The following is a 13,799-nucleotide window of genomic DNA, read 5'->3' on the forward strand; positions in this document are numbered from 1 at the left end:
GTTTAAATTATATATATATAAAATATAAAACTCATATGCAGAGTTAACCATCTCTTAGCAAACATTTATATATTAAATGTATATTTCCAGGAAATATTTCTGCTGGGTAAGAGTCAAAGAAAAACTTTTAATTGCTGGTCATTTATTGACAAATACTCCTGATCTTTCATCTCCAGACTTTATCAGGAAAATTTCTTCAATTGATTTGAATGTTATTCTCTGCCCTTCCTAGCACTGTTACTTAAACTTCCATAGTTAACATGTTTCAGAGTATCTCCATTCTCAAAATGACTATTAACACTGAATCTTTCTGTGTTGGAATCGTTGAATAAATAGCGATTTTGAGCTCTTCCCACTCCCTATCTCTACTGTCATGTCCTCTTCTGCTTTGTTTCTCCTACTTTAATGGTTATACAATTTCTTGAAACTAATCCTTCTGATTCTTTATCTTCTTAACAATTTAAGATTTTTAAATGTTACATTGAATTATGTGTTTATCTGTTCATTAATTATCTTGTACTTTTTTAACCTAAGCTTGAATATTTCCATGTTTTCTAGAATATTTAAACATTTTTCTTTTTCTGCGTAATTTAATATTTTCATGGATTTTACAATTTCATTGGGAATATAACCTTTTTCTATCAAACTTGTTGCATAATTTGAATTTTTTTTCTTGTATTTATATGATCTTATAAGTTCATTACATCTTGTTTTAATTTTTTGCCCCGTTTGTCCTGTACACATCACATTACAATCACATTTTATTTGGTATATTCCATTTTTGTTGTAGATGTCTTTTTCTTTTGTATTTAAATTTATTCCTGATGATATTATCTGTTGTAAATACTATATTTATGTTATATTTCTTAAAAAAATCCTTTAGTTATATATTATATGCTTATTCTATATTATTATTATTATTATATGTTATTTAGTTATATTTCTTTACCCGTGAACGTAAATTTTACCCATTCTTGTTTTTTCTTCTTTTGATTTATTGTCATTCCTTTTTTGTTTTTTATCTTTCAAAATAGTTGAATATTAAATATTTTGAAAACAATTCCTCTAATTACCCTAATGATATTCCAAAATAAAATTTCTACTATTCTAGTTCAGTCATAAATTTAAGTGTGAAAGTACCACCTCTGAGTATTATCTATTACCTGTACGTAGCTATTTTATACTTGATTATAGTTGCCAGGCAGCTTGGAGGCTCTGGCTCTGAAAGCCATCATTTGATTTTCTCTAACAACTGTGACACATATAAACTTCTGTTTCGTTATTTTTTATATGACAAATGAAGTATTATCTTTCTCTTATATATATTTAAAATTGTTTCTCTTTTTTATAAACATTTGTAAATGACTTCACAACTTTTATCAGTTACCTTAACTGTTATTTAATATATAGTATCCCAGGAACTAAAAATTATGTAATGTGTTTTTATTTTGTTATAGTATGACACAGATGGTGATGGAAAACTTTCATTGCAGGAATTATATGCTCAGATCAACTCTCCTGGCTTCTCCCACGATATCCCTGATGAAGTCATACAAAATATATTTAAACTCAATGATTCTGATTCTGATGGATATATTGACTTTAACGAATTTGTAGCTATGCTAGAAACTGAAGTTGGAAGGCATATACTGAATAAAACATTAAATCAATTTATAAAACACACAGTAGTACCAAGAAAGAAGAGAGTTATTCGCTCTGATCGGGGAATTAGGGAAGGAGATTATGAAGAACAATATACCTGTTCCCCTCCACCAATTTGTATGCCACTTATCAGCACTATTGAGGTACCGTTTTCAATTATATTAAGTTATTGTTTTTTGGTATTTTAAAGTAATCTGTAAAGATAATGACATCTTAAAATGAAAGGATCATTTTATATCATAAACTAACTCTTAACTTGGTTTGTTCTCCCAATAGAAACCATAAGAATTTGTCATCAATGAGGAAGTCTGTGAGAAGCAAACATCTAGCTAAATTGTAGGTCCTTTCATATCAGGTGGGTATCTATGGAGAGCCTCATGAAAAAATAATTTCTGTGCGGAGCAGTAGCTCTTTGTTTGTTTTTTTCCTAGATGGTAGACAGATGAATGCTCATTATAGCCTGAACAACAGGAACTTGAAATTTTACATGCTGTAGGCTTTGGAGTTTGCATGACTGAAAATGAACAAATGAAAGTAAATGAACAAAAAATTGCAGCTAGTTTTTAAGGAAATGTTTTCTTCATTCCTTCAGTAAAATATAATAACTTCCTCTCAAATAAGGTATACTTGCATAAAATAGTCCGTGACTGCGATCTCTGAATGGCAACTACTAGAGAGGAGGTCTTCCTCCTCTCAAATTTAAAAATTATGATGATCAGAATGTAGCAGGTCAATAGGTTAGACAATCAAAAAAGGAAATGAATAAAATTAATTAAGATGTAGTAAGTACGAGTATTAGCAAGATGAGCTGAAAATATCCTCTTTCTATTTGTCTCTGTATTGTAGGATTATTAATGTAAATCAGATAAGACGAATGAAAGAATAAGAATAATTTTTACTAAAAAATTGGAAGAGTTGGTATACTGTTAAAAATCAATATAATGAAATATTTTTATTAATATTTACTTTCAAAATTTATTTACTTCAGAATTCGAGCCAACTTATTGGCTCGAATTCTGGTTTACATTCACACCCCTTTGGAGAAGTTGATAATATTAAAAAGATACATTAAAAAATAGATGACTTTAGTGAATGCATTAGGTGTGATAACTAAATGAAATATCAGAATATTACTGCATGAATGGAAAAATATTTAGGGAATTTGGGCCTGGTAAAGAAATGAAGAAATTAATTATAGACTGAACTAGTGAGCATCCATTTTAAAAACTGTAAAGAAGGAAATCCATATTGCCAGGAGATGTTGGGTGATGTTAGATAACATGATGATCAGGCAAGAATTTCAAAATCAAATAATGAATTTTAAGACATATCTGGGTAGTAAAATGGATACCAATTATAATTCAACGATAATTAAATTTAGACTAAAGTTTAGAAAACTAAAGAAGAAATTGGGAACATTGGTAAGTTAAAACATGTTGTCCCAGAGGCAAAAGTTTAGCAAACCATATGAACAGGTTTAGAAGTCGATATGAAAGTAGCTATTGTAGAAGATGAGTGAATGAATTGAAAGAAGGAAGTGATTAAGGAAAGAGAAAAGACTTAAGGAAGATCATAGTGAAAATTAATCTCATAAGCAAAAAATTGTTCTTGGTTGAATTTATTCCAAAAGTTCAATTAACTTAACCAACAACCTAGGGAAAAGCCAACAATTTTATAAGTGACTTTGAGTGGCCACCCTGTAATAAAATTAGTTAAAGCCTGCATGCAGTATTCTAATAAATGAAGTCTTACTAAAGCCTCCGTATTATGTTCATATAAGTATGATAGATGATAGATGTTATGTTTTTTATTTAAAGCATGAAAAGTTTATATACTCCCGTACATGACATGTATTACATTCATGCAACTAAGTATTTATATTATGCTCTTTTTTCAGGTTGTATTCTTTATTTATGATTTGCTGGCATGTTCAGTGAGTTCAGAAAATAAAAATGATTCTGTGAGTATACAATGTAATTTTGGTTGTGTTGGTGAGATGTGTGTTTACATTCCAAAAATGAACTCTCAGATTTGGAGGTTTATTACATATGCATTCATCCATGCTGAGTGAGTTACATAAAACGAAAATTTTAAATGGTATTAAAATATTCATTAAAACTAATAATATTAAATGATTACAAAAATATTAAAAACAAGAAGCGATAGTAATTTTTTACAGTATATTTTACATCATGTAGTAAGTGTTTATTAATTCCTCTTAAAGTTACATTCATAGAGGTTTGTCACAGCATCCTTAATTTTCACCAAATTTATATTTTGTACATTTGAATTAATAAAAATGTATTTAGGTTGTATCAACTAGTAGTTCTGTGAACATTAGACCTTACTCAATTTTTACTGAGCAAAGTAAATTTAATTATGAAATTGAATCGATAAAGTGAAAATTAATGTAAAGTACAAAACTAATTATAAGTTTTAATCGATTGTTGACAATTTAGTTGGCGCCAAAAATAATATTGCCAGGTTATTAGTATAGTAAGCAATGCTATGATGGACACCGGACATCACTAACCGATGACTGTTGAAGTAGTAGTTCCACTACATAAAACCTTTCTTTATAAATAAGGTCTCTCAAGGGAAAACAGTAAAAAATAGTTTTATTGAAAACCAGCTTAAGATTAAGTATTTAATGGTATAATGAGTATGGAATGATGTTCTACAAACTGGATGAACAGTCACAGAGACAAAATATTTGACTTGATGAAGTAAAAGATGAAAACGTTACTATCTTATTCATAACTACCAAGAAATAGACCAGAAATGATTGGTGATATCAAGAGCAGGTCATGTCAGGAGTGGAAGTTAGAGCATGTGTTAAGTTCATTAGCACCAGTGGCTTGGTAACAGAAATCCTCTCCACAAGGCCTCTCCATCACCCACATCTAAGAAAAACAGCAGCCATCATTTTGAAACAGAAAATTATTCTACATAATAGAACATTACTCTAAAATTTTATAAAAATTGAAAAATGCATTCAACATAACTGTCTTGCAAATATACAGATGAAGTTTCGAAAGTTCAAGTTAAAAGAAGCCTAATTTGCTCCATCAAAAGCAAAATTAGTAAACTACTATAAAATCTACTTCAGTTCTTTTGCAGCAATTTCAAACCTGTCTGTAGATATTTAGTTGAAAACTGCTGTGAGAAGAATTTATCACTTTATATCACCTATATTATTTTTTTTATATCCAAAGATGCTTATGAATTCACACCTTAACATCTTTATACAACAAGCGTTACTAATATATAAGATCCAGGAATAAAGTTTAACTTTATTTCTAGTTTAACTTTGATAAAAAAATAAATATGATTGGTCAATTTATCCTATACATTTGCAGCAAATGTCAACAGTCTTTTACCTTTATTACTGTGTTTTTCTTCAAGTAATTATGAATAACATATTTTACATCTAAAATTTGTGTTCTTTTCTAATACATAAGATTTAAATAAATCCTTTTTTACTAATTACATTATGCTGAAAAGTAATAATGTAATTCACTGGTTCAGTTAATTTGAGAAAAAAAACTAGATTACATTATGTTAAATAGAATTGTAATAATTTAAAGAGATCAAAATTTTATTTGATAACCACTTTTTGGAATAATTGCCAAAACAGTGTTAGTAATTATATTTATCAACTACACAATGTCTGTATGAAACAAAACTACTTTACCTTTACACAGTAATTTTTGATTCTGTGTAATCAATAATAAATAAAAAAATGTCGTATTATTCTGTTTGTAATAAAAGTATTATTACTTAAGTTTGCTTATTAGCAATAAATTCATAGGCAGAATTATTTTCCAACATCTCTATTTGTATAAATTCATACCAGGAACATTACTGATTCGCTAGTGGTTTCTGCTAAATTCTTCATCTTTTATTTTACAATTTTATATATATATATATGTGTGTGTATAATAAACACTTTTTACCATTTTTCTTTATTTATCTTTTTATCAATAAGTAGTAGATGATTAATAAGAGATAAAATACAATTCTGAATTTTCTGAATTCCACTTTTGACAAATTATAATTAATTAAATAATTAACTACAAATAATTAATACTAAATAATTAATTAACTACAATTAACTATAATATCTGAGTCATTACACAATTGAATAAAAACCGATGTAAACTTTGTCAAGGTTTATTACAATAAACCATAGTCATGTATATTTGGTGGACTACTGAGTGAAGTTTGCACTAGTTTTGAAGTGCACTGTTCTTGGGTTTTGCCAGTACAATGCTAGAGTAATGCGTGATGATTCTGTGTTTGTTACTAGAAAGTCTAATGATGATATTGTATACAGCAAAAGCACTATTGTAATGTGAATTTCATCAACGTATATGTTATGATAAATTTGATTAATATGGTGATTATGCATAAGTACCAGTGAATCTGATTAATCACCTCCAGTGGTGGAAAATTTAATAAATATTTAGCAATTTATTAAATACAACGATCATTTTATACATTCTCCATATTAACATATTTTACTTATTAAAATAACAACTCAACTATAAGCAGTAATTATTGAATTTATTATTTAAATAATCAAAACATTGCTGTTAATTAGTCGAGGTTAGCAAACAAAGCAAGTTTAGGTTATATTTGGTTAGATAACCTAATCAAACATAAAAGTCAATCTAAAATTATAATTTAACCTAAATTTTAATAACCTAACTAAATTAAAATTAAAAAATCAGGACCGACATAAGGATCAAAAGATGTCTCTTAATAAATGGGGAGGTTGTGTAACATTAATTAGTTAGGTGATTATATGTATGTATCTATCTATCTATATATATATATATATATATATATATATATAATACATATATTATTATAAATATGTATATAAAATAAATAATAATTAAATATATTAATACAGTTTGAAATTTTTAAAAAACTATTTTGACACACTAACAGATCATATATAAAAATATGTTTTATAATTATAGAATTTAATAACAACTAAAAATGTGGGATCCAAGAAAATCAATTCTTGAAATTAATATGGTAAGTTTAACTTATCTATTTACTGTGTTTTGGTGGTTTAAATTTCATTTAATATTATATTTTATTAGCACAGTGGTCAATACGAATATGTTAATGAATTATTTGAATTTTCAAAAAAAAAAATGATACATATATACAGAATGTATCATGAAGTTCTGGGATTTTCATAACCTATTCTGCTCACAAAAATAATGAATAAAGCTCATATAAACATGCTGAAATGCTTCATTTGTGGCTAGTGAAGAGTTTGCTCAAATTTCAGCTACTTCGGTGAAATAAGGTCATAGTGAAATTTTTACTACATTAATTAAGGGGCAGAATTAGTGATTTCTTGCAGTTTTTGACCTGAAGAATTGATTAAAATATGTCCCAGAACCATATCTGCAGTAGCTTTTGAGAAATCTGATGATAAAACCAATAAATTGGGGTAAAAAATCCTGATTTTTATGTTTGTTATACAACAACTTTGTTAAATGGGTAATAAACACATAAAGCCTTTAAAAAAAACTTGTAGAGAATTTGATTCTGAACATAATGGGTAAGATAAGTTGAAAAAACAGAAAGATATCAACAAAAAATTAAAAATTTCATCACAACATCATTTCAGTGGGGTAGCTGAAATTTTCACTAGTCGTAACTCACAAATGAAGCAAGCATTTTAGGGCTTATGTTTATATGAATTTTTTCCATTATTTTCATGAGTTGAACAGGTTATGAAAGTTCTGGAGAACTTCATGATACACCCTGATTACTTTGTTATACGCACTGCACATTACACATTATTATGGTTAAAAAGGATTATTGAAATAATTTTACATGCAAGTGATGAAATCTTTTGCAAAACTGATACTGTAATAATGCTAAAGGCATTCTTATTTCACCAAAAATATTTACATCAATAACTATTTAAAAATTAAAGACTTGATTATGCCAAAAAAAATAATTAGAACAATGAGATTGAACTTTGACAGTAAGAACTTTATGAAAAAAAAAAATGAAGAAATGCTGTTTGAATTTCTAAAATATTATTACAGACTAATTTACTAATACTTTAAAAAAATATAATCATATGTGTATGAAAATGCCTGTAATTTGTAATATACACCTATAAAATTTATTAAGGTTTAGTAAGATACTGTAATCACCTTATTATTAATACAACTTTATCAGATTTTGTACACAATTTTTTATTCTACATATCTTGTTCTTTATTATTAACTTTGTACATTATTTTTTAATTAAGAATAGAAATTGTTTTTTGAGATACCAAGTACAGAACTGAAACTATTTTTGATTATTACTTTAGAGTAATTACATTTTAAATAGCTTTCATGAATGTCAAATTTAAAATTTTATTATAAACTGCACACACATGATATGAAACAAAACCGTTTAAATAAATTTACACTTAAATATATTTATATATAATACACAGCACCATTATAAATTGTATTATGTTATGGGTTGACCATCTTTGATACATTAGCATAAGAGACTTTTATTTAATAGGCAGTAGTGCAATAAACAACATGAAACAAATTTTATTCGTATATATCTTTCTCTGTTGAGGGTGGTTCCAGTCAAATCTCTTTGATTTAACTTTGAGAAATTAGAAGAAATTTTGATGTGCAGAATGTACAAAATGATTAATTTATGATTACTGGTCAAAGCAGATTTAAACTTTGAATTGAGATTTTTAATTTATGACAAATCTACAACTTTATCAACACAATAAGTTAAAATTTAATATTTTTTTTAATCACTAAGCACATTCACAACAAAATATGAAAAAGTATGAACTTTCAACCATGATTTTCATTTTCTATTTGAAATTAGAATTAAGAAGAAGAATTCATTTATTAATCAGTAGTAATTAATTTTAAAAAACATATCACAAATATTTTGTTTGTTTTGCAGTACTTTTCATTTATTTAGCAATGTAACCGTTCAGTTAGTGCTTGGAATTTCATTAGAAATGGTACATGGGTGGTGGCGTGTACTTATTATATATTTAGCTGGAATTCTTAGTGGATCTCTTGCAACTTCAATCTTTGATTCAAAATACTGCCTTCTTGGTGCCTCTGGTGGTGTTTATGCCTTAATTACAGCTCATTTTTCAACAATTATTTTAGTAAGTAAATTATTTTTTATAGATATTTATTGTTTTTTTTTTAAATAGATAAAGCAGTGCTTTGTTAAAAATTGTTATCTATGGATTCATTTTTACAGTAAATTTTCAATTATTACTAGTTGTTAAATTTTTCTTGCTGATGTATTGATTAGTAATTATGGTTATTATTTGTATGCTAGGTTAATTGCAATTACTTAATTTTTATTACAGGAGGTTGCATATGTAGCTGGTAGTTAGTAATTTCTACTTTCAAATTAATTTTTTTTAGGCATCATAAATACCATGGTAGCTGTAGTTAAACCTCATGCGGCAGATGATTGGCAAATTACAGTTAAACAAAAGCAGCATCACTAAATGCATAAATAAAATAAGATAGACCAATATTAGATTCAATTACCCATGTTTTGTGTTTCATGTATTCATCCATAAAATATAAAAATTTGTCAGTTAAAAAAAGTAATTTTTTTTTAAAGCCAGCATTATCTGGTTAACCCATGAAAAAGAGTTTGAATCAAAGATTTTTTAAATTTATTGGGAATTATTTTTCTGGAAATTTTCTTTTAATGTTGAAATAATGATAAACTTTTTGAAGAATTACTCTCATACATCATAACATATGGGAATACATATAAGCATAATATGCCAGTCATAAATATGGTATGCCAGTGTAGATGGCATATCTATATTTGACAGTGATGTATTACGAAGTGTACTTTACATTTTGAGATTAATGATGTATTATGTTTGTGCCATGTCAGTGACTCTTCTATTTCTAATCCAAAAAATTTGGTTAAATTCTTATTTCTAACTCTTCAAGATGAGCAGTAAAAGCAGATTTATTAAGGTTGCAGTTAAAATGAAAATGAATAAAATAGGTATTTTTTTAGTTAATGGTTTAGTATATTAATTTCAGATTATTTTTAAGAACATTAAACATGATTGGAGAGTTTCTGATTGATAAGTTTTTGTGTTATTATCGCTAAACAACATTACATCTTCTGCAAATACAAGTAGATCAGTAAATTCAATAAACCTAGATAATACATTTATACAAATAAGAAACAGGAAAGGGCCTAATATAGACTAAGGGACTCTAAGAATAACTTGTTTCATAAATAAATAAACATTTTATTCAGATCAGAACATAATTATACACTGTATAGATCACATCAGGAATGGTAGGTTTACTATTTCATGGATAACAAAAAGGAACTGCTTTAGCATTTGCCAGAAATGATAAAGTAAAACCATGGTGAAAATCTTGATCACAGCAGTATTTCCAAAATTCACAATTAATGATTAAGGAAGTCATGTGATTGTAGTCTACGTTACTAAATAAAACTTACATGAAATTTAGGGATTTTGTTAAATATTTTGTTATGAATTCCATTACTTTATTATAAATTAATATTCAAATTGATGAGTGAACCTAAGGAACAAAATTTAAGGAAGATATTTTGACTTATTGATTCATTCTGAAATTTTCTTTAAATTTAAAATACACTATTCAGTTCTCTGACTTACTTGCTATTCAGTTAAAAATACACTATTCCATCATCAGTTTCTTTTTGATATTGTTGATTTAAAAAAAAAAAGAAGTTATTAGTGCACGTTTAATTAAAGAAACAAAAATATTTTTAAATCTCTTATTATTTAAAGAAAAATTTATATTCATTTATCAATGACTTCCATGTAACTGTTTCTTCAAAATAAAATTTTCAGAAACATGCTTAGTTCCAAATTTTCATTAACACTTGCTGCTATGAACTTTAAGGGAAACCAGATTGTTGAGTGAAATCTCTAATAAATTTATTCACCTATGAATCTTCATCAATTGCATTGTGAATTTCAGAAAATTCATTGCATTAAGATTATCATTATTTTAGATGGTCAACTGGTCGTAAAATAATATTTCATCTTGTTTGAAATATGAATACCATTTGAACCTTAAAAGCTTAAACCAGGGCACTTGGAAAAAAGCAAAACAAAAATAATAATCGAACTACAATGTTTGAAACTGCTTGAAAACTGCACTGACTGTCAATACCTAGAAGTGCAACACCTAGTTGAATTTCATCTCTCATTAACATTTATATGAGGAGTGTCCATCATCGATGCCCTAAACAATACACAATCTTTTAGGTTAGGAACACAATAAATATTCATAAAGGTCTGTTACCCACTCTGTATCATGAAGAATAGGTGTGACATGTCCCATAATGGTGTTTTAAGAGTAATGTTTGTTACCATGTTCCTTAATCAAAAGGTTACCACTGCTAAGCCACAATTAGGATAGGAAATCCACCTCATCATTCAGAATTTCCAAAGGAATAAGTACCATTGTTCTCAACAGTTCCAAAATCACATTTTCCTTTAACCCCCTGCTGTTCTTTTCGGACAGAACATTTATTTTCTATGAGAGAAATACTCTCCCACAGAGAATTTTTCTCCTTCTGTCATTTCTTTTCGCTGAAGTTTTACTTTAGGTTTTTAAGCTTTATTATGTTTGTTTTGAAGGATTTAGCCACATGATTGCTTTTAACATTATTTTTTATTACTGTGCTATTTTTTAGTCTTTGTATTAATGTACTGTTCAGGTCAATATGATCCGATGTGTATTTTATACTATATTACATAATTTTACCCACTGGATGAGGTGGGTGGTGGATATGTCATGTGTGTTTAAGTATAATATCCCTTTTTGCTTGGAAGTTTGCCACGTCTGAACTTGGATGTATTACATTGTTATAATCAATTATAATGCACTATTCAAATGAAACAAATGACTCATAAAAAAAGAAAACAAGCATTATGTAACTCAGTGATTCTCAACTTTTTTAGATCCTTGACTCCCAAAAAGTAAAAAAAAATACTTAATGAATATTTCGCGACCCCCCCCCCCCCCCAACAACTCAATAAACCTAGTTAAATCTGTTTAGCTGCATTGGTAGTGACAGGTATGAATATGGATATAGAAATTGTACAAATATGAGCAATTTAAGGTTCCAACTTTATGTGTACATGCTCCTTATAACTCGGTCTGCTTCCATAATATTCACTGTGAGAGCATCATGTTCAAACATGCATATGATACATTTGAATCTGCCGTGCTCTCACCAGTATAAAAGAGGCTTAAGAGACTGCAGAATGTCAGTTTAGTTTTGAATGCAAAGCGTGCATCTGGTGCCTTTATTTAAGTTTTAAAAGCGTAGTTTCATTGAAAAATAATAATAATTAAGGTTTTGGTCTTTTATTGTGCACTCAAACAGTGTAACTGTTTGTTTTTTTTTTCAATTAGATTCTTATGTAAAATGGATAAATTTGTGAAAAAACGAAGTGAGCCATCTATATCCAACAAATCAATTGGTAAAAAGACAAGACAAGTTATTTAAATTGTGGTTTTAAATCATTCTATGGAAATCAACAGTGTGATGTTTGCTTTCAAGTTCTCTCTGATGAAAGCATGAAGCCATCAAAATTAATTTAACAGTTGGAAATTAAACATCTGGATCATAAAACCAAATCCTGGAGTTTTTCTAAGAAGATTACTTACTTTGAGAAATCAACAAGCTTCTGTTTGAAAATCAAGCCATACTGATAAAAGTACTCTTGAAGCATCTTATCTGATAACATTAAGAGTAGCTAAGATGTCTAAATCCCATACAATCGAAAATCTCATATTGCTTACTGCAGTTGATATGGTCAGTGTTGTAATAGGCATGGATGAAGCAAAAAAATTGAAAAAATTCTTCTTTCTATTGACACAATATGAAGGTGAATTGATGACATGGCTGCCAATGTTCACGATCAGATAATTCAACTAGTGAGTTCAAGTGAATTTTTTAGTATTCAATTTGTTGAATCAACAGATGTGGCAAATATTTCTCAGCTCTTATTTTTTGTGAGATATGAATAAGATAGGAACAGATTAATCAAAGAAAATATGTTGTTTTACAAATCAATACCTGGTCATGCAACAGGACAATGTCTTTTTGAAGTTTTTTATGAAGATACTAAAAACTATAATATAGATTGGACAAACTGTATTGCAGTATGTAGTGATGATGCAGATGATAACAGGAAAAATTGTAAATTTTTAAAAAAATTAAAAGATCACTTATACCAAGGTCGGAATGGAGGCACTGTTTCCTTCACATACTCTTGCCATAAAAAGATATGCCAGAAAATCTCAAACAAATCTTTTGTAAAGCTGTAAAAATGGTTAGTTTTATTAAAAATCTACCATTACAGAATAGGATGTTTACTAAATTTTGCGATGAAATTGGCAAAAAAAATAAATCTCTCTTTTTCATATAGAAGTCAGATGGATATCACAGGAGAAAGTGTTAACCCTGTTATTGGAATTACGAGATGAATTAATAATATTTTTCAAAGATAAACAATCCATTCTCAATCTTTTTTTCAGAATAATGAGTATTTGTTCCTGTTGTCTTACTTAACTGATGTATTTTTACATTTAAGTAACTTGAAAGTGAATTTACAAGGAGGCAGTATTTGATTAGACAGACAAAGTTCATGCTTTCATTAAGAAGCTTGATATATTCATTATTTTCCTTCAATGCAAAAATTTTGATGTGTTTCCACTCACTTCCAATCATATTGAGACAAATCTGGATGAAGAAGAGACTATTATGCTCCACAGTTTGGATACCACAGAGATGCATTTGCATGAGCTAAAAATTCAGTTTGTGGAGTATTTCCTAGAAGTAAAAATGATTTCTTGAGGAGAATGGTACTGAATCCATTTAGTGAAAATGTTGTTGCAGCTGCTAAGTTACCAGATAAGAGTCACGACCAGCTCATCAAAATGTTCACAGATAAAACATTACAACTACAATACATAAATAAAAATTTAGATACAATTTGACTTGCTCATCAAAATGAATATGGAAATTTAATCACTGAAGCATTGGAAATATTAATTCCTTTCGCCATGTCT

The 13,799-nt window shown here is 27.9% G+C and overlaps 1 protein-coding gene across 5 annotated transcripts in view; it reads left to right on the forward strand.

Moving 5' to 3' along the window:
- Positions 1-13,799, forward strand: part of LOC142323494 (rhomboid-related protein 3-like) — a 68,960-nt gene that overhangs the window by 29,771 nt on the left and 25,390 nt on the right. For all 5 annotated transcript variants that reach the window (XM_075363229.1, XM_075363226.1, XM_075363228.1 and 2 more), the window contains 3 exons: positions 1,458-1,805; positions 3,560-3,729; positions 8,626-8,839. In XM_075363229.1, the coding sequence (XP_075219344.1) occupies positions 1,458-1,805; positions 3,560-3,729; positions 8,626-8,839 (732 nt within the window). The remainder of the gene's footprint in view (positions 1-1,457; positions 1,806-3,559; positions 3,730-8,625; positions 8,840-13,799) is intronic.

This window comes from Lycorma delicatula, chromosome 4 (genome assembly GCF_047948215.1).
Source record: "Lycorma delicatula isolate Av1 chromosome 4, ASM4794821v1, whole genome shotgun sequence".
Taxonomy (NCBI): domain Eukaryota; kingdom Metazoa; phylum Arthropoda; class Insecta; order Hemiptera; family Fulgoridae; genus Lycorma; species Lycorma delicatula.